We start from the raw sequence: 25,450 nt of genomic DNA, 5'->3' as shown, positions 1-25,450 counted from the left end.
CTCCCGGTTAACTACGAATGCTCGGGCAAATTGGTGCGCCGCCTCATTTCCAGGATGGCCTGAATGGGCGGGGACCCAGATCAATGTGATCTGGCGGGTATTGGAGATTTTTCGTAATATTCTGATGGCTGCTGAGTGGGCCCTTCCTTTGCAAAAATTTCGAATTGCGGTTTTAGAGTCGCTGATGATGTATTTGGCAGTGGTGGAGGTAATAGCTAAAGCTATGGCAGCTTCTTCGGCCTCCTCTGGAAATTTTGTTTTATCGATTGTCGCTGATGCGAGGGGAGAACCTCGATGATCGACAACTGCCAGGGAAAAGGCGTCTCTGTCCGCATGTTCTGCCACGTCCACATGCGCCGTATCTTTCTGAACTGAAAATCTTTCGTGAAGTTTTTGTGCCCTAGCCTTTCTTCTGTTTGTATCGTACTGTGGATGCATGTTTTTGGGCAGAGGATGGACTATTAAGTGTTCGTGCACGTGTCTTGGAATCGGCAAGGTGTGTGCACGGATTCCTTCATATTGTATGCCTGCCTTCTTTAGAATGAAACGTCCCGTTTCAGTTCCTGATAGTCTTTCGTATTGTGCGGTGAGGTGTGCTTCCATCATTTCCGCTAAGGTGTTATGAATTCCTAACTGTAGTAGTTTTTCATTTGGGGTATGACGAGGGAGGTTGAGCGCAATTTTGTAGGATTGTCGAATTAGAGAATCCACGTCGTTCCTTTCTCTGACTGTGAGGGTGACGTATGGTGTAGAGTAGATGACTCTGCTAAGAACGAAAGCCTGAATTAGTTTCCTGGTCTCGGCTTCTTTAACTCCTCCTTGCCTATTCGCGATGCGTCTGATGAGGAAGGAGATTTGGTTGACGGTGTTTCTCAGCTTCTTAATTAGTGTGTCGTTTTTTTGGTTTGACTGTATCAGCATTCCCAAGATTCTTAGGGTTTCCACTTCTGGGATGGCTGCCCCTTCCGCGTAAATTTTGATCTCAGGCGCTTTATTTTTTCTTTGACGCTTTGGGTGTAAGATGAGGAGTTCAGATTTTTGGGGGGAACACGCAAGTCCCGCGGCTTGTGCCTCCTCTACTACTACATCTGCCGCTTGTTGTAGCGTATCTTGTATCGTGCCGATACTCCCCTTGGTTGTCCAAAGGGTGATATCGTCCGCGTACAAGGAGTGTTCTAGGTCAGGGATTTTGGCGAGTTCGTGTGCCATTTTGATGAGGGTTATATTGAATAAGAAGGGGGAGAGGACCGATCCTTGCGGCGTTCCTCTGTCTCCTAAAGTGAAGGTGTCGGATTTGATTGTGCCAATTTGAATTTTAGCCGTTCTATCGGAGAGGAAGTCTTTGATGTAGTCAAACACAAAGCAATCCTAGATTCTCTTTCACCGTTGAATGTAGGCGAAAGCCAAAGAAAATCTGCATATCAAGCAGCATTCAAATTACTTTCATCCAATAAGAGTTAGCGCGATGACCATTCTTCGTCGCAGCAATGTGAAGTTTTTCAGTGCAAATATAGTTGGTCTCCCTGTGTGTGATTACGCACAAAGGGATGTCAGTTTTCAGAAGTAACGTCGTTTCAGTCCTTGTAAAATCGCGAGTGAATGCAATGCAATAAAATAAGGCAATATTACTCGAACCGGCGACGAACACGAAAGAAGGAAAGTAGCTGGGAAACGTTTGTATACGTGGAGGAAGAAAACGACACCGCGGGTGCCAGTTCCATGATTTTCTTTTTTTCCTACTACCTACCGATTCATGGCCGATCCCCCGTAGTAGGTCGAGCCATATCATCAGGCACCAACCAACCGCCTGACCGACCGAAGTAACAGACAAGACGACACCAGGCGCTATAAGTCCTGCTGTGCACAGGGGCGCCTCTGCATCCATGGATGTACTTCTGAGAACCAGACTAGCTGCTCCGCTGTTGAGCATGATGCCACGGATTCATTTCATCGTGGCGGCAGCGGTCGCATTTGGGAAGGGGAACGTAAACCGGGTTAGCGCTCACATATGTGTGTACGCTTAAGAATCCTAGGTCACCAATTTTTTTGGGGGGGAACCATCTGTTACGGTATACTAATAGCCCGTGGCTAACTTTGGAACGTAAGATCCCAGGTGGTAGTTAAATCTGTGACGTCACCGGGGCCAAACGTAGGGCACAAAAGACGTTCTAAAACGGGAGTTCACTGTCCTCGTTTCGCTGCTAATAGCTCCTATTATTATACGTTGAACAGACGCCGGTACAGAACTAATTTCGCTGCTATCAAGCGCCTTACACACTTGGAATTCGCATTCACCAATGCATATACGTTTTTGATTGGAATGACTGATAGCGCCGACTGTTGTGCCTGCGGTGCCGAGGAAACTATAGAACATCTACTGTGCTACTGCCCATCTTTTCAAAACTAAAGACATGACCTCTGCACAGCTCTCAATCAGCTAGAAAGAACACCGTTCACCTTGAAGAAGATCTTGGGACCATGGCCTCGCATATCGCAGCTACAAAAGGCCACAAAAGCTCTGCTGCGATATTTGAAGGCTACTGGATTGAATCAGCGTCTGTGATCTGGACTGAATGACCGAACGATAAACCCAGTAGACTTTCTTTTCTTCTTTTAATCTTTCCGTCCCCTTTTCCCTTTCCCCAGTGTAGGGTAGCCAACCGGGCTCAGTCCTGGTTAACCTCCCTATCTTTCCTTTATCATTTGCTCTCTCTCTATTATTGTAAAGCTAATGAAAGATAGCGCGACAACAAGCGCTAATAGTTTAGACAATGTGTTTAGTTTACTCGTAAATCCACTTCAACCGTGCTAACGCGCCGCTCAACGCAGGAACGAAAAGCACCGGCACAGCGCTGCATCCGCACGCCACCATATAGCCACGTCAATGCTCTTCTTTCTTTTTTCTTCACTCTCCTGCTACCTCATGACTGCTTGCCATGCCTTGTCCTTTCTTTCTTTAGCAACATAGTATTGACCGCAGTGCAGGCGCTCTCGAAGCACGCTGAGAGCTCCTTCCAGGGGTGCGTGCGCTCCATGACAGATTCCCCTGTCAGAAATCAAATTAGCGTGACGTCGGCTTTGATACAGACTGTATCATTGTTTCTTCCTCTTGTGGGAAAACACATGCCAGGTGGTCTGATTTAGTTTTCTGTTGTTGTTTTTTAACGGGACAGCGTTACGGTCCCCGTGTCGCAGAAAATCTGGTGTCGGTGTTGGCGTCCGGCGCCGGAGTTCGCGGCCGAGAAGGCCATCTCGAACGACGCATCCCTAACGCCTTCCGTGTGACGCATAGGCGTTGCTGAAATAATTGAACTTCCGAAAGCAAAACGCGTCAGAAAATTCGTCAAATACGACTTACACACAGCCTGCAGTCACGATAGCGTCGGACTAATTTCAATATACAAGACAACATAATTCTGTTACGTGGAAACTCAAACACAAATCCCTTTTCACAAGGTATTCCAGCCGCCGTTCGAGGGCTGTCTAAACGCGGGAGCGGCGCGGTCCCCCCGGTTCCTCGCAACACCATCGAACAAAGAAATACAAAGCTCGCCTTCGTGCACAGCTCTCGCCGCAAGCGTTTCCAGCAAAACATTACGGTTACATAAGCTGCAGTTGCCGGGAAACGTAAGAAGCATTCAGAGATCCTTGAATACTATCGCGTTCCACTCTTAAAGCTGAAGCTTAAGCGTCCTCACATTTTTCTTGTTTCTTTTCGCTAACGCTCTCTAGAAGCGGATATCTGAAGCAAAAGAAATTGATTACTGGCAACACCGGTTCTCATTGGCTGACTCCTACAGATCTACGAATCCACATGTCAGCGACAGATGTACAGGCGCCGCGGGTACGAATAATGAATTCTATCGATTCCCATTCCGCAAGGGCTATCAGAATGTTGCTCCGTTCGCTTTAATTAGTCAGAAGCGAAAGATGGGAAAGACGTATGCCTTGGCGCTTCTGCAAACCCAAGTCGTTAATTACGCAGTCGCTGTTTCGAAATGCTTATCCTGCAAAATCAGTTGTCTACGTCATGATCTGTTGCTGCTACCCGGAACGGGTTAGAGCGAGCGCTGTACTTACAACTCGAAGCTTAAGCGTTGCAGCTTTTGTGTTCATGTATGATTTATTGCATTAGTCGACAGAGCGTGCTTTTTTTTCTCACGTCATTTCTTTGTGTTTCACAGCCTCACTTCCTGCTTTCTGATCGAACACATGGTTAAAAAAAAATAAAAGGAATGGCTACAATTCAGAGCGACCAAACCAAATATGTATCTTTTTAAAGTAGGGTCAGCAGTTTCTTTATACTTATTACTGGTTCTTATGTAGTGTAAAGTTAGTGTTAGTTTCTTTACAGCAACATTAATAACGTGAACTGAGGCGGTTCTCCTTCCTTCAGGTCATGCAAGATTCGGCGGACGTTCCGAGCAAGCTTGCACTTCTCTATCTGCCTTACAACCCTCAAAAACCTAACGATGTTGGAAACACACAAACACACGAGGCTTCAGGCTTTTTCAATACAGTTCACGCAAGAGAACACAAATAAATGTTAATGCTTACAGATTGCCCCCTCACACGGTAATCTATTGAGGGCCATTTTGACAGCTGGTCATCACTTATTCATGGCTTGTTTAAGTGCACATTTTCTATCGGCACGGCGACTGAAGCTGGCTCGAGAACTGAAAGATTATATATATACACACACACACAAAACAGGGAATGCTCACACTGGTGTAGCGTGGGGCATCATGCATTTATTACGGGGCGTGTCCCGAGATGAAGACGTCAGAGAATATTCCTTTAGCTCGTAGGCTTAAGGGAAAGCAAAGCGACATTGTGCTAAGAAATAACGACCGCGGCCCCGCCTGGGGACTCAGACTATAGGCAAAGATGAGGTCTTAAAGTTAAACTGTGGACGAACCGTCTAAGCTCGTATTTTTATTAAAGTTTGAGCAGGACCTAACACTACAGCTTTGTTTTATTAGTGAGTGCAATCGTGAATGAAGATCAACAAAAAGAGGCGTTGCCAATATGCCTGAGATGACATGTCGAGCCTTCCTATCTATTAAAGGCAACATTAACGAATTTCTCAATATTACTTTGTTCCTTATTATTGTTTAACATTGGCCCCTGGCTAAATAGGTGGGCGGTAGGGGTGGAGTGTGGCAATGATTCCTGAATAGATGCAAGGGCAGTACGTGATCAGAAGGCACAGCAGATGGTTTCTTTGTGGGTTGTATATTAAGTAAGTTGAAGACGAGTTAGATTAATGTATTGAAGAAGTATTTCGTAAGCAAGTCACCCAAGTGGTGAAATATGGCTAAATTTGTTATTGGTGCACAATGCGTATCTACAATGTTATTCATTTATTTATTTACATATACTGCAGCCTAATATAGGGCTATAGCAGGAATCGTGGAAAAGGGCACTGCTTCGTCTACGTGAATACCAATGAAGATCGTTGATGAGGAAGGCGTGTATTATGCTACGATAGAAACGACGGAAGTGCAATTTTATTGATATCGTAACACTGTTTTGTCTCCTAAATGTTGAAGAAGACATAATAATGCGATTAGTGTTCCTTGCCTATTTCAGGCGTTCTTTAGTCCGTCCGTCCGTCCGTCCGTCCGTCCGTCCGTCCATCCGTCCATCCATCCGTCCATCCATCCATCCATCCATCCATCCATCCATCCATCCGTCCGTCCGTCCGTCCGTCCGTCCGTCCGTCCATCCATCCATCCATCCATCCATCCATCCATCCATCCATCCATCTATCTATCTATCTATCTATCTATCTATCTATCTATCTATCTATCTATCTATCTATCTATCTATCTATCTATCTATCTATCTATCTATCTATCTACACCAACCCAGCGGTCCAAGTTATCTAATGTCTTGGGCCACTAGGTCGGGATGTCATTGTGATCGTTCCATAACGTCATTGCAGCTTTGTCCTCCAACTGTCGTGATGACGTCATGGTCGTTTTATCCTCGTCACTAAAGCTTCGTCATCCGACTCGCGCCATGTCGTCGTCATCACACCGTCGCCATCCCACACGCTTCGTAATACAATCTTCTTAACGACATTCTCGTCATACACTCATTGTCATCCAATTGTACTCATACCGTTGTTACGCCATGGACGCCATTGCATCATCACGATACAATTGTCGTCAAGCATTCCTTGTGGTTCCATCGTTGCGATGTCGTCGAGGTCGTCTCAGCGTCGTCATTCCATCTTCGACACCCAACTTTCGCCATGCTTTCGTCGTCACACAGTCATGGTCATCCCAACGCTGTTGTCGTCACGCTATTCTTTTTCTATTGTCATCACTTCAGCATCATCGCATTAAATTTATGTCGTCGTCTTCATGCCGCCTTCGTCGATTCATCGACATTGTTCCTTCTTCGGCATTTTATCCTAATGATGCTGTCGTCGTTGTGATGCCATCGTCATCAATGCGTCGTTGTCAGATAGTTGCTATCATGTGTCCATTGTCATCCCGTAGTTGTCATGCCATCGTGGTCATGCCTTCATCGTCATTCCAGCTTCGTCATCCTTGTATACTGTCGTATTCACTCCATTGCACTCACGTAGTCGTTGTCACGTTGTCGTCGTTACACCATCGTCTTTATTTACCAATCGTTATCTCACTGTCGTCATGCCGTCGCCGTCAAACCGCCTTCGCCAGTACATCAACGTCATTGCTTTTCCGTCATACCGTATTCGTCATTGCGTCAGCTTCATCAGTCGTCGTCGTCGTCCGGCTAAGCTCATGGGCGACATTGACAAGCGAGTGTCATAGGCAAACTGGGATGATAACGGGGCTTGTCGCATATATCCGGTGCAATATCAGTATCGAAATGATCATCACAGACGTTACATACACGTGACTTCAGAAATATGGTGAGTCGCTGCATAGCTCGCATGCTGATCACATTACCATCGACAGTCAGCGTGAGATTAGTTTTGCCGTTATTTTTTTATGTAAATGCGTATCCGCATATGTGATCTGTAGATAGATAGATCGTTAGATAGATAGATAGATAGATAGATAGATAGATAGATAGATAGATAGATAGATAGATAGATAGATAGATAGATAGATAGATCCACATACATACATACATACATACATACATACATACATACATACATACATACATACATACATACATACATACATACATACATACATACATACATACATACATACATACATACATACATACATACATACATACATACATACATTGGACTAGCACGAGATATTGTCACTGGATTGGCGATGACGTCAAAGATACACACCAATAAATTGTCGCATTCTATACGTCAGCTGTTGCAGCATAAGAAAACGAAAAATAAAGACCAAGGAAATAAAACAGCGTTGCCTTGACGTCAGACTTAAATACAGGCTTCCCGAAAAACGAGGAAGAGGCTGTTAACACATCAATTTGAGTGAATGCCGAGTTTAAGAAATGGGATACTTCAAGGCTTTAGTGAAAGAAGCAGAAAAAGATAGTTTTTTTTTCGAAACTACTAACTCCATAAAGAATTTGGTTGGTGCCTTCGAATCGCAGTATCTGTGCAGTGATGTATAATGAGGATGTGTTAAGGGTCTTTAAAGCAAATTTTAGTGAATATATTGTTTATAAGTATAGCAAAACGCTTATTTCGAGGAGCACCCTGCTTTGTCATTTCTGTGTTTATTTTCTTGCACTAAAAAACTAAAAAGAGTTAAGATAGAGCATATGGCTGCATGGCGGTTGGTTAAGACGGTTCCCTAAATTATGCATATCTTTTTCCCAAACACATTCTTTTTAATCAAGGTTCGAAAGCGTCTATATTACTGTTCAGCCTGCCAGTTCACCACCAGATCATGGAACAAAAATAAATAATAGTTTGAGCGTAAAAAGAGGTAACGAAAATGATACTTTCCTATCTGGCAGACATTTTAAGAATGGGCAATAAATCATTAAAATAAGCTACGGCATGTCTCAAAGGCATCCTTTTCTTTCCAGATAGGCAAAATAATAATAATAAAGTAAATAGCAGACAACACTTGATTTAGGCAATAGCATGCCTCCAGGGAGCAATTCACCCTCAACGATTCGCGAAGAATACATGAAGATTTCGAGTAGCTGCGTTTTCGAGCTATACGGCGTCAGCTGCTTAGCATATTATTGCCCGGAGGGGCCGATCATCAAAGCATAAATAAAGTGCACCGACCAAGAATAATTCTTTTTTTTCCCCTTGGTAACGCATGTGCTTGTGGCAGGATTTTTCATATTACGTCGAACTACTGGCGACATGTTCTGCCTTATTCCGCTTGTCTCGCGGCTTATTTCTTTTGTCCAGGCCATCATGAGCGCGACACATGGCTTCAAACTATTCCAGCAATTCATCATGACAACACATTTTACGAGGCGTGGTCGAGCTCAGCAAAGATGCACCTTGCTTATATATATAAACATAATCTAAAAGAGAAGAAAGGGGGTTGGGGCCCGATTATTATCACTCATATCACTCATATGATCAGACGCCAACAAATAATGACGCCAAGGAATATATATTGGCACAACTATATTGCCGCGGCTATGTTCCACTGGGGACGAGCTTGAAATAGCGCGGGTGTTTGGAGTTAAGCGTGGAGACGAAGAAGACGTTAGTTTTCACTGACGACTGAAACAGTGTATTTGTTGGCGGTTCTTGTCCGCGTCCTCGTCGATCCAACGTCGTTATACCGGCGGAGGTGCAGGGTATTCTTCATGCTTGGCACCGGAGCCGACGATCGAGCCCGGAATCACCGTCGCGCATCGAAACACCGGTCCACCGGTTCACTCTTCGCCTGCTAGGGCTGGCGCCCGAGTCCAGCCCCCTGCAAGAAACCTCGAGAAATCATTTGCCTCCTACAACTATCATGGCCACCGCAGCTGCATCGCAAGTAACACTGCAGAATCTTATGCTTCCGGAGAGCTTTCATGGTGACGCCTTTGAAGGCGTCCAAAATTGGCTGGACCAGTTCGAACGCGTCGCCAAGTAGAACCATAAGACCAGCTTGGAGGAAAAACTCTCGAGTTTCTATTTCTATCTGAAGGGCAATGTTCGTGCGTGGTATGTAGAGCGGGAGAGGAGCTTTGCCACATGGGACGACTTCCGCACACAGATGCTGGATACCTTTACAAGCATCGACAGGACGGAAAATGCGCAGCGCCTCCTTGAAAAACGCATTCAAGCACCCAAAGAGAGCGTGCTATGTTATTCAAGGACATGGTTCGTCTTTTCCGTAGCGCATACCCCGACATGCCAGAGGAAATAAAGCTGTCGTATCTCTTGCGGAGACTGAGAGAGCAACCGTTTGCCGGCCTTGTGAGAAATCCACCGACATCAGTGGCGGAGTTCACAAAAAAAGCTACAGCCATTCTCAACGGGCCTTACAGCAACGATACCGCCAGCATGACACGTCTACCACGGCGGCGAACACTACCGTACTGGAGGAGAGTGTGTTGGGAGGGTAGTTGATGAGATATGATTTCGTGAATTTCAACTGCGCTAGGGACGAGACACCGAGGTAGAGGAAGGCAGGACGAACGCTGCGAGTAACAACAGGCCTCTGCGTGAAGTTATCCGAGAGGTTGTGCGAGAAGAGCTTCGGCAGCTCAGATTTGTCGTTGCGGCGACGGAAGCGCCGCCAGCGTTATCTTTTGTAGCTGATGTGGTCCGGGAATAAGTCCGGCAAGGTCTTTTAGCGCCAGACTGTGATAACGTGCCGCGGCGCATTACTTATGCAGAGGCGTTTGCTGTCCAATCAACGCAACTTCGACACCGCTGACACCCGCAACTAGGACATCACTTACGCAAGAAACACAGTCGATATCGTCATCCCCGGCGACTCTACCGACCCCGTCAATAACGCCAGCACAAACAATGCCGTATCTTCAGCATGCGCACGCCACTCCTAGGCTCCATGGAGAGTTGCCGCCGAACTATCAGCGTCGGAAAAACGATTTGTGGCGCACCGTCGACCAGTATACTACTATTGTGGCGAAGTTGGACACGTCTATCGAGCTTTCCACAAATGGAACAACTATCGAGCCGCTCAGTACCCAAGCTTTCCTGCCTACCACGCCTATTCTCCGTATGAGGATGAACGCGCCTACAACGACGCTCCAGTGGACAGTGTTAGGGTTGGCGTCTGGCACCACGTGGAGAAAGGTATTTCAACCGACCATGTCTCACCCTGCCTCGTCGAAATGAGGCGAGACTTCGCCTGCTATGTTTCGTGTCCCGCAACCCGTGCAGAAAGAACATTATCTCACCCGACCTTCTTCCACCAGGCTTCGTCGAAATGAAGCGTGACTTCCTAATTCGCCATGACCATTTCTAGTTTCTGCCGGTCTGGCGGAAGCCCCGCAGCGTACAGGCCTCTTTTGTTTGTGTGTGTGTGCGACTTTAGAGGGACCCGTTCCTCGAACGGCCAAAAGGAGAACATCCACGAACCAGCAACGCGCAAGGGAGACGAACAAGCGTCTGCAATTCCAGGAGGCGGGACGGCCTCCTCCTTTCAGCAGGCTTTCAGTGCCGGTCACGTGACGTCGACGGAAGCAAGATTCCACCCACGATTGTAGAGAGCCTATTTAAGGGGCTCCGAAAGCACACTTCGATGAGGAAGCCCCGACGATATTGCATACAGACGCTAGTAATGTCGGTCTAGGGGCGGTGCTAGTACAATGGCAGGGCAACAGCGAAAAAGTGATTGCTTACGCCAGTAGGACACTATCCCGAGCCGAAGCTAACTACTCCACCACTGAAAAAGAATGCCTCGCAATGGTATGGGCAGTTTTGAAATTTTGTCAGTATTTGTATGGTCGGTATTTCACCATCGTTATCGATCCCCATTCGCTCTGCTGGCTCATAAATTTAAAAGACCTTTGCGGCCGGCACGCACGCTAGAGTATTCGACTCCAAGTGTTCGACTTTATTGTCGCATACAAGTCGGGAAAACGGCATGCAGACGCCGACTGCCTTTCTCTGTCTCCTGTTGAGTCGGCAGCACAAGACGATGACTACATGGTCTTTCTGGGACTCGTGGACACTGCCGATCTTTCAAGCCAGCAACGGGATGACATTGAATTGCTGCCGCTTATCAATTACCTGGAAGGACGAACCAACAGCGTGTCGCTGCTATTTGCAAGAGGGCTGGCGTCGTACTGCTTGCGCCGACACGTCCTCTACAAGAAGAATTTCTCACCTAGCGGCAGCAACTATTTACTCGTTGTTCCCTCATTGCTTCGACGTGAAATCTTACACGCCTGCCACAACGAGCCGACCACTGGGAACTTGTATTACACTGGCACATTGGCATGGTTTCGGCAGAATTACTACTAGCCGAGATTTACTGCGGTCGTTAAACGTTACGTTCAGACATGTCTGGATTGCCAGCGTCGCAAACAGCAATCCGTCAAGCCAGCCGGCCCACCACCCCCTGTTCAAGTACCGGCCACGCCATTTGCACAAGCAGGCATGGATCTTCTGGGCCCCTTCCCAACGTCTACTACCAGCAATAGATGGATAATCGTCGCCGCGGATTATCACACTAGATATGCCGAGACAGGTGCTCTTCAAGGGGCAACAGCAGATGAAGCGGCACTATTTTTTTTTTCAAATACATCGTTTTAAGGCATGGCGCTCCCGCAGTAGTCATCACAGACAGAGGTATTGTGTTCATGGCCAAGCTTTTGGATATCGTTCTACTTCTAAGTGGTACCGCCCACCGGAAGACAACGGCCTATCACCCCCAAACAAACGGACTGACAGAACGACTGAATAGGACACTAGCTGATACGATGAGCATGTATGTACGTAGATGTAGAGCACAAGAACTGGGACGAAGTTTCAGCTTAAGTCACCTTCCCGTACAACACGGCTCGTTAAGAGACACTGTTCAGTCTCGTATACGCCCGTGAGGCTACGACAACATTAGACGCAATGCTCCCTCATGAATTTGATGACAACGAGACGGACGCTGAAGAGATCACACAACAAGCAGAAACAGCTAGGCAGCTTGCGCATCTCCGAATCCACGAAGAACAGGACTGTGACGCCAGACGCGACAATCTTCGCCACAGACCCGTAACACACAACATCGGCGACAAAGTGTGGGTCTGGACACCTATTCGTCAGCGTGGGCTCTCTGAAAAGCTGCTGCGCAAATAATTCGGGCCCTACATAGTTCTCCGATGCATCAGTGAAGTCAACTACGAAGTCCTTCCAGACGGCTCTCCCTGTTCAAAGTGCCGACGGCATTTACCCGAGGTCATCCACGTGCTTCGTATGAAGCCGTACTGTGAATGCTGACAAGACTGCGCAGTTTCTTTATCGCTATTTTCCAAGCTTCCATCATTGGGACGGTGATTTTTCTTCTAAAAGGGGGAGCAAAAGGAACGACTATGTTTGGCGCAACTATATTGCCGCAGGTGTGTGCCAGTCGGGGCGAGGTGGGAGTAACGCGGGTTTTTATGTTAAGCGTGGAGACGAAGAAGACGTTGGTTTTCTTTGACGACTGATAAAGTGTATTTGTTGGTTGTGCTGCTCCGCGTCTTCGTCGATCCCACGTTGTTACCACACACACACACACACACACATATATATCTATATATATATATATATATATATATATATATATATATATATATATATATATATATATATATATATATATATATATATATATTTATATATATATACTGACTTATTTCCAAGACGGTATTATTTCGAAGCTCATGAACCTCCCAAATCACAAATATATATATATATATATATATATATATATATATATATATATATATATATTTGTGATTTGGGAGGTTCATGAGCTTCGAAATAATACCGTCTTGAAAATAAGTCAGTTCATTCATTATTGAAGTAGTAACTTAGCGCGAATAGAAACACGGAAACAAGAAAGACGGACAAGCGCTAAGTTACTACTTCAAAGATGGACGACCAACTAGCCCAACAATCAACACTTCTAGAATTCATTATTGGGCCTCCAAACGTGTTTTTTTTTTTATGTTACGTAGTAGGCCAAGTTTCACACTACGTGGCCCTTCTGGTTCTTCCGAAAATACATTTAGTAAAGGTAATTAAGGCTTGGAAATTTCAAAGAAAAGTTATGTAGCGGATTCTTCTACGAGATAAAATAATTATTTGTTCTTCACGGCTAATGTAGCAAATTTATTGGAAAATGTTGCATGCTCCACAATCTTTCTCAGTTACACGACTGCAGATCGCCGATCTAGTTTGTACACTCCCTCATTCCGAAACCGGCCAAGCCCCGTATCAGCAGCAACTTTCGACCCATCTCTCTAACGTCGGGCGCAGGGAAACTATTTGAAAAGGTTGTGCAGGTCCGGCTCTCGAACCACATAGAACTTGACATGTTCCCCTCCAACATGTTCGCTTTCCGACGTCACCTGTCGGCGCAAGACGTTTTTCGTTTACTAAAGTACGAGGTCCTGCGCCCCAACAGAGGGTCGGACGATAAATTTGTATTGGCATTCGATATCAAAAAGGCCTTCGACACCACCTCCCACCACACAATCCTGGAGGGACTTGAAGCGGTAAACTGCGGAACACGAACTTATAACTACGTGCCCTGGTTCCTCATTGATCGCACGACCACAATTGCATTAGGCTCGGGCGACTCTCTTCCCGGACACAGGACACAGAGACAAAGAGATAACGCACAATAAACTTACTAAATTCTTTTACTTAGAGAGAAGGGTTTTCCCGCCGCTTCACTCGAAGCTAAGCAGGCCGCAGGCGGTCACACTCAGACTCCTGCAAACGAACTCCTACCCAAATCCGGCATCCCTAACAGCATACAACCCGAGATTTATCCGAATTGTTCTTGCGTGGCCTGTGGTGAGGTTGCTACTTTGCCTCATATGCTCTGGGAGTGCGGGTCGCTGGGCCCGAAGTTCATCAAGGAAGAGTGGGACGCGCTCCTGCGAAGTCCCGTCTTTGAGGACCAAATCCTGGCCGTCCAGCGCGCCCGCGATCGGGCCGGCAGACTAGATCTGTCAGTCCCATCGAGGGATTAGCCGGGTGCGCGTTTTATCGCGTTTTGCTGGACCAAATAAAAGTTTATTCACTCACTCACTCACTCACTCCACGAAGTCCGACACCTTCAACTCGACCGACACAGGCACCCTTCAGGGAGCCATACTCTTTCCACTGCTATTTAATGTGGGGATGAGAAAGCTAGCCCTGGAGCTAGATAACCACCCAAATCTCGGCTGTGCGATATATGTCGATGACATCGCGCTCAGGGCTTACCAGGGGTCCTATCGGGACAAGCAAGAAACTCTTCAAAAGGCTATAGACACAGTCGTGGAATACGCAAGGGCAGCGGACATGGCGTGCGCACCCGAAAATCTGAATTCATTCGGGTGCGTGCGAAATAAGCACGAAAGAAGGACTGGATGCCAATCACTCTGACTCTCGACGGGGCGCAGATTCGAGAAGTCGAGGCACTCAGAATAACGGGGATGTGGATACAGCAGAACGCTGGAACATCTCACACCCTTCAAAAACTAAAGGGAGTCACAGGAAACGTGGCCAGAATGATACGGAGAGTGGCAAGAAGCAGAGACGGCCTAACTGAGGGAGAGACCATCAGCCTGGTCCACGCATTCGTAATTAGCAGCATCACATACGCCCTTCCGTATCAGGTTTTTACAAACCAAGAGGTGACACAGGCAAACACAATAATAATAAAAGCCTTCAAAGCCGCCCATGGTCTTCCCGAATGCACTAGCACAGAGATATTCGAGGGACTGGGTCTGCACAATACTTTTGACGAGTCCGCCGTCGCGGCGTTATATGCTCAGAAGGAACAACAGAAGGTTAGGCTTTCCCCTGAGATCCCAGTATTGCGGAGAGGGAACGGCACAGATAGACCACAACGTTCGGTCGCACATCGTGGTGGCCCCAGTTTCTTAAAATATTCACCCCAAGTACCATCCCGGATGACGCAGAGCAAGAGTAAAGACTATTCACAAACGTTTTGCCACGGGAGCAGGAGTGTATTATACGGATGCTAGTCGAACCAGCTCAGACACCTTCATCATAGTCTCTACGTGTCAGAACAACATATTAACGGCATTCTTTCAAAACCACCTCGGCATGCGTGTCAGAGGCTGCGGCCATTGCCTTCGCCATTCAGGACGCCGAGCACCTACTAATTCGGCTGTCCTATTATTCGACTCACAAGCAGCTTGACACCTTTTTTCCAAATGCAACGGCACCCCAATCAATAATCAAAATGTTAGGCGATTAACTAGAAGGGCACCACACTATCATATGGTGTCCGGCACACGAGGGACTGGGAGGAAATGCGAGGGCAGACCGTATTGCTCGAGGATTAAACGTCCGAGCAACGGCATGGCCCAGCGACGACCTTCCACCAAATTCTCGTTACATCCTCTTACAGAAAAGACAGGTGCGTACACGTTTTGGACATACTCACTCGAATTTAGACAGCCAACAGAAGAGGAACTGGCATCCTACTCAGACGAATACATACCCCAACCTGCACCACCTACACCGAATACACCCCACGAGGTTCACTGACGAGTACCCGTGGTGCACGCCCACATCTACACAAAAACACACCACATGGGAGGGCCCCAGGGCGCGTCCGCACATAGGCCGCCCTATAATACATCAACATCTACTAATGACGAATAGGCAATAGGAGGCATGGCTTGCGGACGAGGGCAGGGACAGCCAATTGGCTCTTCTTAACCAAGCCCAGCGTGCCGCTAGTGCCAGTGAGGCTCTGGAATAGGGGCCGCAACCATCGTCCCGTATTTTATTTATTTTCAACAGTTTTTACTAACTCACTCACTTCGGGTGAATTCATCCTTTATCTCGTAGTAGTGACACTGGCAATTATATGTACCCCCGCAGCAGCAATATTGCTTTTTATAGGCTGCGCCTCAACTTTACTGCGCAATGAGTTATATCACGAAAACTGCAGCGATGGCCGAAAGCAATACCACCGAATTGACTCATCCACTTCTCTGTAACTCTGGCTTCCGAACACAGGGATTGCGTCTTTGTTGGCGCAGCGACATGGCCGTTTCAAAAACGTCAAGAGCAACACCTAAAGCGACACAAGTGGCTAAATACCCTCATCACTTTATTTATCCTTCTTCATACAGGCGCTGTAGCGCCTCCGTGCGGAGAAGCACGGATTTTACTAGCCATGCCATGTGACCAAAGGCTTTAAGAAAGAGAAGTGGGGTTCACGTGTATGGTGACTAGGGGAGGGCGCAAGCGAGAGGCACTTCAATTTCCGTCGTGTCTTTCAGTGTGAATAATGACAGAACCACTGTGCCGAATCATGCCGCAGTATACACTACACGTCTTCCTCTTCGCGATAAAATTGTAGGTCTCGTTCGTGGCATAAACCGCTTTGAAGTAACAGTCAAGCCAATGTGACGCTAACCCGATGAGAACAGTTTACGGGAGAGGACAGTCGTCGTGCTCTTGAATTTTTTTTTCCTCGCATCTTCGCGATTGGCGGAAGCATCAGCAGTGTCATTCCATGGCGTATCGTCTGGTCCACTCCTTGGCGATGGCATTGTAGGCGTCTTTGTCCGTCTTGTACACGTTGGCCACCTCGGGCACAAGAGGGTCGTCAGGATTTGGGTCGCACATGAGCACCATGATGGACATCAGCACCGTGGCGATGGTCAGAGACGGGCACCAGTGGGACTTGAGAATGTCCAGGCAGATGTAGCCGTTGTTGTTGATGTTCGGGTGGTAGATACGCGTGTTGAACTTCACCTCGGGCGGCTTGAAAGGGTAGTCCTCCGGGAAGCGAATTTTAAGCTTGAAAACTCCTGCGATTAAAAATGGGGCAAGTCCAGGATAAAAAATATTCAGAAATTGAACGAGCTTTCGGGACCACCTGAATGCTTATTTCAGCTTTGATTGCACGTAATATGCAACTATATCCTTTATTCATTCTTTTCGAAGACTGTAATGCAAGACATGCTTTGGGCCGCAACCGCGACCTGCAGCATAAATAAATAAATAAATAAATAAATACATAAATAAATTTATTCTACACGTTCAAGTACACAGCCGAAAAAGTATACGTTTACAGAGCTCTGTGAGCTCCCGCATAATGTGTGTCCATATCGCCGGCCAATGAAATGCTGCCATGGTCTGTATCCCTAAGGCATGAGTCCATAGGTGAGTGTTGGATGACTGTGGGATTATTTCAGTGATTTTGTTTTACCTCTGCAAAGGCATGACTCATATCAAACTTCTCTGGCAGATGGGAAAGAATGTTCAAAAATTTTACGAATAAGTAAGGTGAAAAAAATCTCAAAATTTTCATGCCCACCAGCGAACATGCGAAACAATCCGAAGCCTTAAGCTTTAACCTGCAAATATTTCCGTGACCTCTCGGATCTACTAGTTACGGCCATGCATCCGCAAGCATGCAAACTTGTTAATTTTTGAAAACACGTTTGCTTCTGTATTTTAAGACTTATACAGTGACGACAGCGTCGCGGACTCATTTCATCAAACGAAAACAACGAGTTGGAATGACCAGACTTCCTTAAGACACAAACACCAAAAAGCAGTTTGACGGCGAAGCTTCGGTAGTGTGTACATTTAAACCATACCGCCACATAACATACGCTCTTGAACCGTATGACCAACACGGACAAGCGACACTGGACAGAGCCCTGATACTAGCGTACCAGCATTCTATCGTCGTTCCCGGCTAAGAGCACAAAAAGTTGCACTTAGTGATAGAACCGCGTGGTATGAGGCGCCTAATATGAAGAAAATAGATAAAACAGCACTCACATGCAGTGCCCCCTTCCTCTTGTATATCTCTTTTTTAGCTCGCGTCGCTTTTACAGCCCACCATTAGGGCGCTACCCAAGGTCCGTTCTCTAGACGTGCTACGCCGACCCCTGGCTTCCCACTCGGCCTACCTTTTTCGAACGGCGAGTCGTCCGGCCCTACGATGGTGGCCTGCCAGAGGAACAAGTCGCCCGGGTCCACGGGCCCGGCCGAGCAGTTGGTCGGCGGGTCTCGGCTGATCTCGCGCAGCTCCCGCTGGATCTTGGCCAAGGCCGGCTTAGACGCCGTCTTGGACATGGACGCGCCGCAGAGGCCACGCGCACACCTGACGGCGGCGCCACAGGTCTACCCGTCAGCCGACGTGGCCATGACACCGCTTCGCCCAACGCCTCCCCGCACCGGCTGCGCAACGTCTCAACCGTCCGTCTTCGTCGTCGTCTTTCACGTTGGCTCCTAACAATGGCAATGGAGAGGCCTTTGCCCACTGCAGGGCAAAGGCCTCTCCCATACTTCTCCAACTATCCCGGTCATGTGCTAATTGTGGCCATGTTGAAGTGTGCAGGGACAATATGGCCACAATTAGCACATGACCGGGGTAGTTGGAGAAGAATGGGAGAAGCCTTTACCCTGCAGTGGGCGTAGCCAGGCTGATGATGATGAATGGCAAGGTCGTCGACAGTTGCCCCCATGCGTGGCGTGCGTACGAAACGGCACTGAAGCTCTGGTAGATGGCCGTTCCGGCGTTTCAACCGTTCATGTGCTCTTCCATCGAGCCTATTGCACCCAGATTTTCTTTCTCTTTCGCCTTCTAAGTTGAAAGACGTTCAATAGTAGTTTCCTCGCAACGGAAGCAGAAAGAATGTTTGCGAAGTGGCATCGAGAAAGAAGGTAAAGAAAACGCAGCAAGGTCACCCGCCATCAGAAACAATGACAACTACAGAATGCCAAAGTGGGGGACTCCGGAAATTTGGTCCACCTGGGGTTCTTTAACGTGCCACCCAAATCTAAGTACACGGGTGCTTTCGCATTTAACCAGTTAATGGCCAAATGCTTTGTTTTGAACGTTCGCTTTTACCACCTTTGCTAAGTTTCTGGCGCACGGTTCAATCCATTCAGTGTGGCCAATCCCCCTCATGGGTAAGAGCCATGTTTTGAGGCAACAACAACAACAATAAAAAGGCAAAACCAAATCAAAGTAAACCCGTATCCTAAACAAAAGGGTTATCTGGATATTTTCCTTGTTTTCACTGTTGATTACATTTCAATTTCATTATGCTCCGAAACCTTACATGTGGCAACAGTTCACTCAAATTCTTAAATCAACTTCATGTACGTTAGATGCAATTTTCCTTACTTCACAATTACGCCATAAGTGTTTCTTTTTACTAGTATCTTTATTATTATTATTATTGATTGTCTTGTAGTTTGTCTTGAAGTACTTACTGCTTCCTTGCTCATCCCTGCAACTGTAACTCTGGCTTATTTCCTCGAGAGACTGCATGCAATATAGTTAAGGCCCATCATTCTTATATGACCAATTCACAATTTTGCTGTACACCACGACAAAAGAAAATTGTGGATACCCAACGATGACTGAGCTTTTGTCACCATGAAATACACTAGGCTTACTTACCCGGCACTTCATATACTTTGTGTCAGTTCTTCATCCCTTATTGTTTGGTGTAGCTCTGCGCTCTTTTATCCAAAGGGACGGGGCTAAGTTCCTGAATGATATCTTTCGTAAGTGGTATTACCATAAGCCGGTAGCCTTCCCGATTTGCTGGCACTACTAACTGGCATCTGCTCTTAGGAACAGTCATACCAACTTATCGTGAATTCCGGCCCACTTGTGCACCGCGGCGCCTTTAGGTGTGTCGACTCTACTGCAGTGCGATTTCTAGTGGCGTTTATTCAAGGAATGAAGCGTAACTATTCAAATTTATATTTTAACTTTTTTCTGGTAGGGTATCATTTGTTGTCATCTCTCTTAATTTTTCTCATTACATATACGACTAACATGGATATTTGAAAATGTTGCCCTGCATGGTCAGTAATGCACATACATATGTGCTAGTTCATCAGGGACGCATGAGCATCTACAAGAAACAGCGTGGGCGCTGCATTTGCTTCATCAGGTTCGAGCCGATGTCATCCTATTGTTTTATGATGATGAGGGGATACTTTATTACGAAGAGCTAGACAAACAGCACTTCCAATGACATGTGCAAGGAAAGGGCTTAAGGCATAATTAGGAAATTAGACATTTTCTTTCGCAGATGTTTTTGTTGAGAAATGCACTTAGTCTTCACCTGAGCGCATTTTGCTCCAGCGTGCCATATCTACCGTATTTTACCTTTTAGTTTCTAGTTTAAAAATCTCGAAAAAGAAACAAAGGCTTTTATTCAATGTATTTCTTTTTTTTTGTGCATTGCATACCAGATCAGAAAATATGTAATAGGTGTAAAGTAAACATGGCAAGTATTGAGTTAAGCACTTTTGTCGAAAAACAGGAACAACGTACATGTACCGTGTACCGTTCGTACCTAAGTACGACATATCAGAGGCTGTGATTTTCCATGCGCTTATCCGCGACAGAACCATTCCCAGACTTCGACCTGACTAAAATCGTGGCTCGTACAAAAAAAAAAAAGGAAAATTCGCCTCACATTTCTGACAGGTAGAACCATTGGCGCAATATACGGTCAACTCAATGTCGCGCTTGGGGTTAGTGCGAAATATTTTATGAATAACTAGAACTCGTCATCGATCTTTACAGCGTTAAAAGCAAGTTTGATTTCTAAGGTACTATGTCGCTTTCTAAAGCTACCAGACGATCTCAAACTTACTGCGACACGACGTAACGCACTGACGGCAAAAACGCACGCCACGTAAGCTGGTACCTCCACCGCTGCCTGGGAAACAAGAATCTGCAAAAAGTGAGGCGTGACACTTTCTATTCACTTCCTTCTTTTAGAATATCTTTTCAGCTTGCGTGATGTCGCGTAGAGTGCAGGGTTTAGAAACAAATGAGACATAGAATACTGGTTTCGTAATAAGAATAATATTCAGTGCGTATATCAGACATCACATACTCCTTGCTTTATAAAGTCAGTCGCGCAACTTTCGAGATTCTTTGGAAGAAAAAATTTTCTGAATAAACAAATTATTGCCAGTTCTCGGTTAACTGAGTCCGCACTAAATATGGTTAAAGACACGGCGAAAGGAAAAATATCGTCTAATAAGCCTTCAGGCTTCTTCCTGTCTCGTTAGAAAAAAACTCTCGATGCAGGTCAGTCAATAAAGGAAACATGGGCAAAAGAGAACGCTCTCCACCATCCTGCAGAGCCAAAGTGGCACCTAGCCATTGAGGATGACGAACAGAAGCCGCGGAACAGGACACGTTGTTATTGGTGAGAAAATATGGGATGTTAGGAAGGAAAGTGATGGGAGATGTAAGGGCGAGGCAAACTAAACGGCAGAATGTATCCGCGAACAGGATTATAAACGCTTCATGGCCAACTCCCTCCTCCTAAGCGCCCTTCATGGTTTACCTCCCCTGTTTTGAAGCCCTCTATATGGCTGTTTTCACGATTATAAGCTAAACAGAAGAAACAGAAGATAAGCGCCACTAGTGCCGAAAGGCAATAAAAAAAAGATGCATCACAGACGCCGTGACACGGTATAGTCTCATTACAATATACAGTTCTTTTGCTTTGTTTTTCTGCGGGAGACTGAGACGACGTGCTCCAAGTCGTATCAGAATACGTGCATCATCCAGACACGCCAACAGGGGCATTCATATTTATCCGAGCATGCGTCTAAGTTGCTCATTAAACAAAATTGCGCACTAACAAAGAATCCCATGCTCGTTAAATGAAAAGGCTTTTCTTAAGACCTGTTCTCGCAGACGCGACAACAAGGTAATTTTGATGAAAATTTGCTGCTGGGGGCCAACACCAACGGCTGGTGCATACTTATGCGGCCAAAAACGGCGTGCTCTTTAGTGATATTAAGGAAAAGAAACGCTGCCCATACCATTATTAGGGATTACGAAACCTTATCATAACGAGTAGTCTGAATCCTGAATTAAGGCATACCTTCTCTTTATTATTTATCTATGCGCAGCCGTTCCTTCACTGTTCTTCGTTGGGGTTCTGTATGAAGAAAAAGATTATCCATAAAGGGCAATCATGCTTTAGTGAATTGGTGTCTATATGAAGTCTTTGAAGAAGGGAGGCGAATGAACAAGAACAAATAAGAAAGCAGTAATCCTGAATATTGTTGCGCAGAAGCTTGTTCACTTCAGCGAAGATTAGATGTAAAAATATCTCTGAAAATTATCGTGAAACATAGGTTACACTGCAACAAACTCCTATGCCGCTGAAACTGCGCCATCAGCCAAACACTACCTGCGTAAAGACGCAATCATTCTTTTCCCCAGCCTAAAGCAGACATAATCCACATAGGACATGTGAATTGTGCGAACGCTTTTGACTATTTTTGCGCGTAACATCGCGTTACTGTGTGCATTTTTTTGTTTTTTTTTCTTCTCTCTCCCTTCTCCTTTTATTCCCTTTACCCCTTTCCCCAGCACAGGGTAGCCAGCCGGTATTTACACTGGCTAACCTCCCTGTCTTTCCTTTCCTTTTGTCTCTCTCTCTCTCTCTCTCTCTCTCTCTCTTTACAGTAGCTATTCTTGACAAGATTGCTCCTGTTGCTTTCACAAATACACTCACCTTTCTCGGCTGTTTCAGAACACTTATCACTGCAATTTTTTTCTTGGTACCTTACCACGTTTTTTTTTATATTTTCTTTCGTCTTGCCACTATACTCTTCACACAGTAAGCATAATATGTCCTAACACACGTCTCTCAAACTTTATATTTTGTTACAAGTGGAGATTTCTTTATAGCTTCCATTCCATACCTCATGCAACGCCTTTCTAACGTCATTTACTTGCCACTAGCAGTAACCCTCGTTTTCTTTAGCTGTAGAGCAAAGAACGGTGGCAAGACTATACCTGGTATATGTTAAACAATCACCATCCTAACTGGCCCTTTGCCACATCTGTTGATCCTGAGACGAGGGCGCGTGAGATAGCTACGCGTTTTCATCGACAATTGTCTTCGCGTAGGCAGGTCCAGTCTCAGGATTTGGAAAGGTAGAGATAGCAATTCCTGGCAAGATAACTTACAGCTATAGATTTCTGTATTAAACTCAATGACCGCAGAAGCTGGAGCTGGTGAGCGCTTTAGGAACAATGAAAGTAAATACAAAGTAGGACGTGGCTGTCAACAGACTCCGTCTGCGCGAGAAGTGCGGTCACAACATTTCGAAAGCCTCTCGCTTTCCTAGACGGTGCAACCTAACTTGTTCTGGCCAGCTCCTTGGCGTTGACACAGCGCTTTGTCCCGACGGATCCGTGTTGGACTGCTGCGAAACATCGCTGAACCGTCTGCTGCCCTGCCGCTTAGAAATCAGGGGCCCGTATTGAAAAAGCTTTTCGCTCGTAAGTGCTCATTGCCATTGACCAGCCGCGACTTCCAGCATCAGTATTGACTAGAATTATCTCTTACGAACAATTAAAGCGTAAGAGATATTTAGGAATACGGGCCCTGAACTAGAAACAGAAACTATATATATATATATATATATATATATATATATATATATATATATATATATATATATATATGTGTGTGTGTGTGTGTGTGTGTGTGTGTGTGTGTGTGTGTGTGTGTGTGTGTGTGTGTGTGTGTGTGTGTGTGTGTGTGTGTGTGCGTGTGTGCGTGTGTGTTTTATTATATTTATATTTTTTCTCATTACGTTAAAATGCGGTAAGCGTGTCGACAACTTTAGACCATACGTATAACTGGAAAAGGTGGATTACGAGCTTCAGCAATGACCACAGGACTCGAGGTTGAGTGGGGGACGCCGAGACACACTATAAGTCCTCTCGCCAGTAAACGTTGAAGCCGCTCCTTGGAAGCTTGCGACAAGCCATGAAGAATAGGTGCGGAATAAGCATCTTTCCCCCTTTAAGAGTGCATTATGCATAATTGTACTATTGAATAGACTGTTCCCCTCCATGTCGTGCCGGCTAGCCGGAAAAGTGAGTTTATAACCCTTAACTTGTTTTACCATTGCGCAAATGTGCGACATGTGCCTTGCTTCCCTCTGCATGCACCACATCTCAACATTCTTCCCTCGTTAAGCGTCAAATATCGCCTTGGTCCTCGTAAGACCGGTGCGTCCACATCTCACGTAGCGTGCATTCGGATGAACTCTCTTCGCTTTGGCATAGCTTGTGGGCGGTGTATTGCACAAACATAAACATTGCACGACACTTCACTTGCAACCTGAACAGGGCATAAACGTGAATATTTTTCCACATTACACGTTGCATAGGATGAAAACAAAAAAAGATTGGACGCATAAGATTTAGTTGTAAAGCGTTTAAGCTACCACTTCACGAAAGTTTTTCATTCACAAGGAATCCAACATGCGCCTTCAATTTAAACAAAAATCGGGAGAAGTGGGAGTAAAAGCTGCCCTTAGACCCACGGATAAAAGGTTCGCACACCAAGGACTAACTGCGTGCAGTGGGGCGTCGTGTGCAAGCATCTGATTTCAAAGGGACCAACTGGCGGAGTAACGGCATAAATCGATCACCTCCTGCCGCAGAACTGTACCTGCAAATCTTCCTCTCTCTCTCTCTCATCTTTTGCGCTTCTAAATTCGCCACAGAATTACAGAAGTGGCGGGACGCTCTGATAATCGCTAGCACGTGGATATAAAATCTACAAACACTTCTAAAAACAGAATTCACGCGCTGTTCACTGCGGCCTTGTGGGTGCGCCTATTATAGGGCGTGCATTACATTTTACCGAGACTTCAACATTCATCGAGGAAACGCGCTGAATGTTTTGTGCACTTACGGTTTTGACGTTTCAAATCCATTTACAAAGTTTTGCGGTAGGAGGTCGCACATGTTATTATAGCAGTGTTGTAGACATGTTAGCTACAATCAAGCGTTGCGGTTCGTCGATGGCCAGGATTTCATTTTCGGTAGGGATGCCTGAATTTCGCAGGGCTTTTGATCTACAGGTAGAGCTACAAATACAGACACAGATATGAGCTACAGATATCAATTCGTACGCTAGACAATTCTATGCTCAGCACTTTATTCAACTTCATTTTTGAAGGTGTGTTTCAGGGCTCGAAGCTCTTGTATTTCGGCTTTCACTTTAGGGTGGTCTATAGAAAAGCCCGTGGCATTCACCATGCAGTGCCGAGAGCTCTTGCCAAATAGCTATGAGTCCGCCTATTACTAATGCATTTCTCCCTCGACCACGTGTTCCTTGCAGTCATCCGGTCTGCGTACGAGGTGACCACGTCGGACGTGTTCGTGATCCGGGGCAACACCGCGGCGCTCCGCTGCGAAGTGCCGGCTTCGGTACGCGACTTCATCCACGTCGTCTACTGGGAGACAGATGACGGCCTGACGTTGCACAGTGGCACGCTTGAAGGTCAGTGAACTCGCTGCTTTTTTTTTCC

General features: G+C 46.1%; 2 protein-coding genes across 2 annotated transcripts in view; one reads left to right on the top strand and one right to left on the bottom strand.

Annotated features, from left to right (window-relative positions):
* Positions 1–25,450, top strand: part of LOC142578272 (cell adhesion molecule Dscam1-like) — a 132,238-nt gene that overhangs the window by 104,648 nt on the left and 2,140 nt on the right. The window contains exon 2 of the mRNA XM_075687673.1: positions 25,261–25,422. Within this exon, the coding sequence (XP_075543788.1) occupies positions 25,261–25,422 (162 nt within the window). The remainder of the gene's footprint in view (positions 1–25,260; positions 25,423–25,450) is intronic.
* Positions 15,934–18,321, bottom strand: LOC142579493 (ubiquitin-conjugating enzyme E2-17 kDa-like). The gene is made up of 2 exons (XM_075689736.1): positions 18,025–18,321; positions 15,934–16,911 (listed from the first exon to the last, which is right to left on the bottom strand). The coding sequence occupies exons 1-2, from the start codon at positions 18,188–18,190 to the stop codon at positions 16,607–16,609; spliced, it is 471 nt and encodes a 156-aa protein (XP_075545851.1). The 5' UTR covers positions 18,191–18,321; the 3' UTR covers positions 15,934–16,606.

This window comes from Dermacentor variabilis, chromosome 4 (assembly GCF_050947875.1).
Source record: "Dermacentor variabilis isolate Ectoservices chromosome 4, ASM5094787v1, whole genome shotgun sequence".
Lineage (NCBI taxonomy): Eukaryota > Metazoa > Arthropoda > Arachnida > Ixodida > Ixodidae > Dermacentor > Dermacentor variabilis.
The sequence above is the reverse complement of the archived record's forward strand: the minus strand, read 5'-3'. Positions and strand labels throughout refer to the sequence as shown.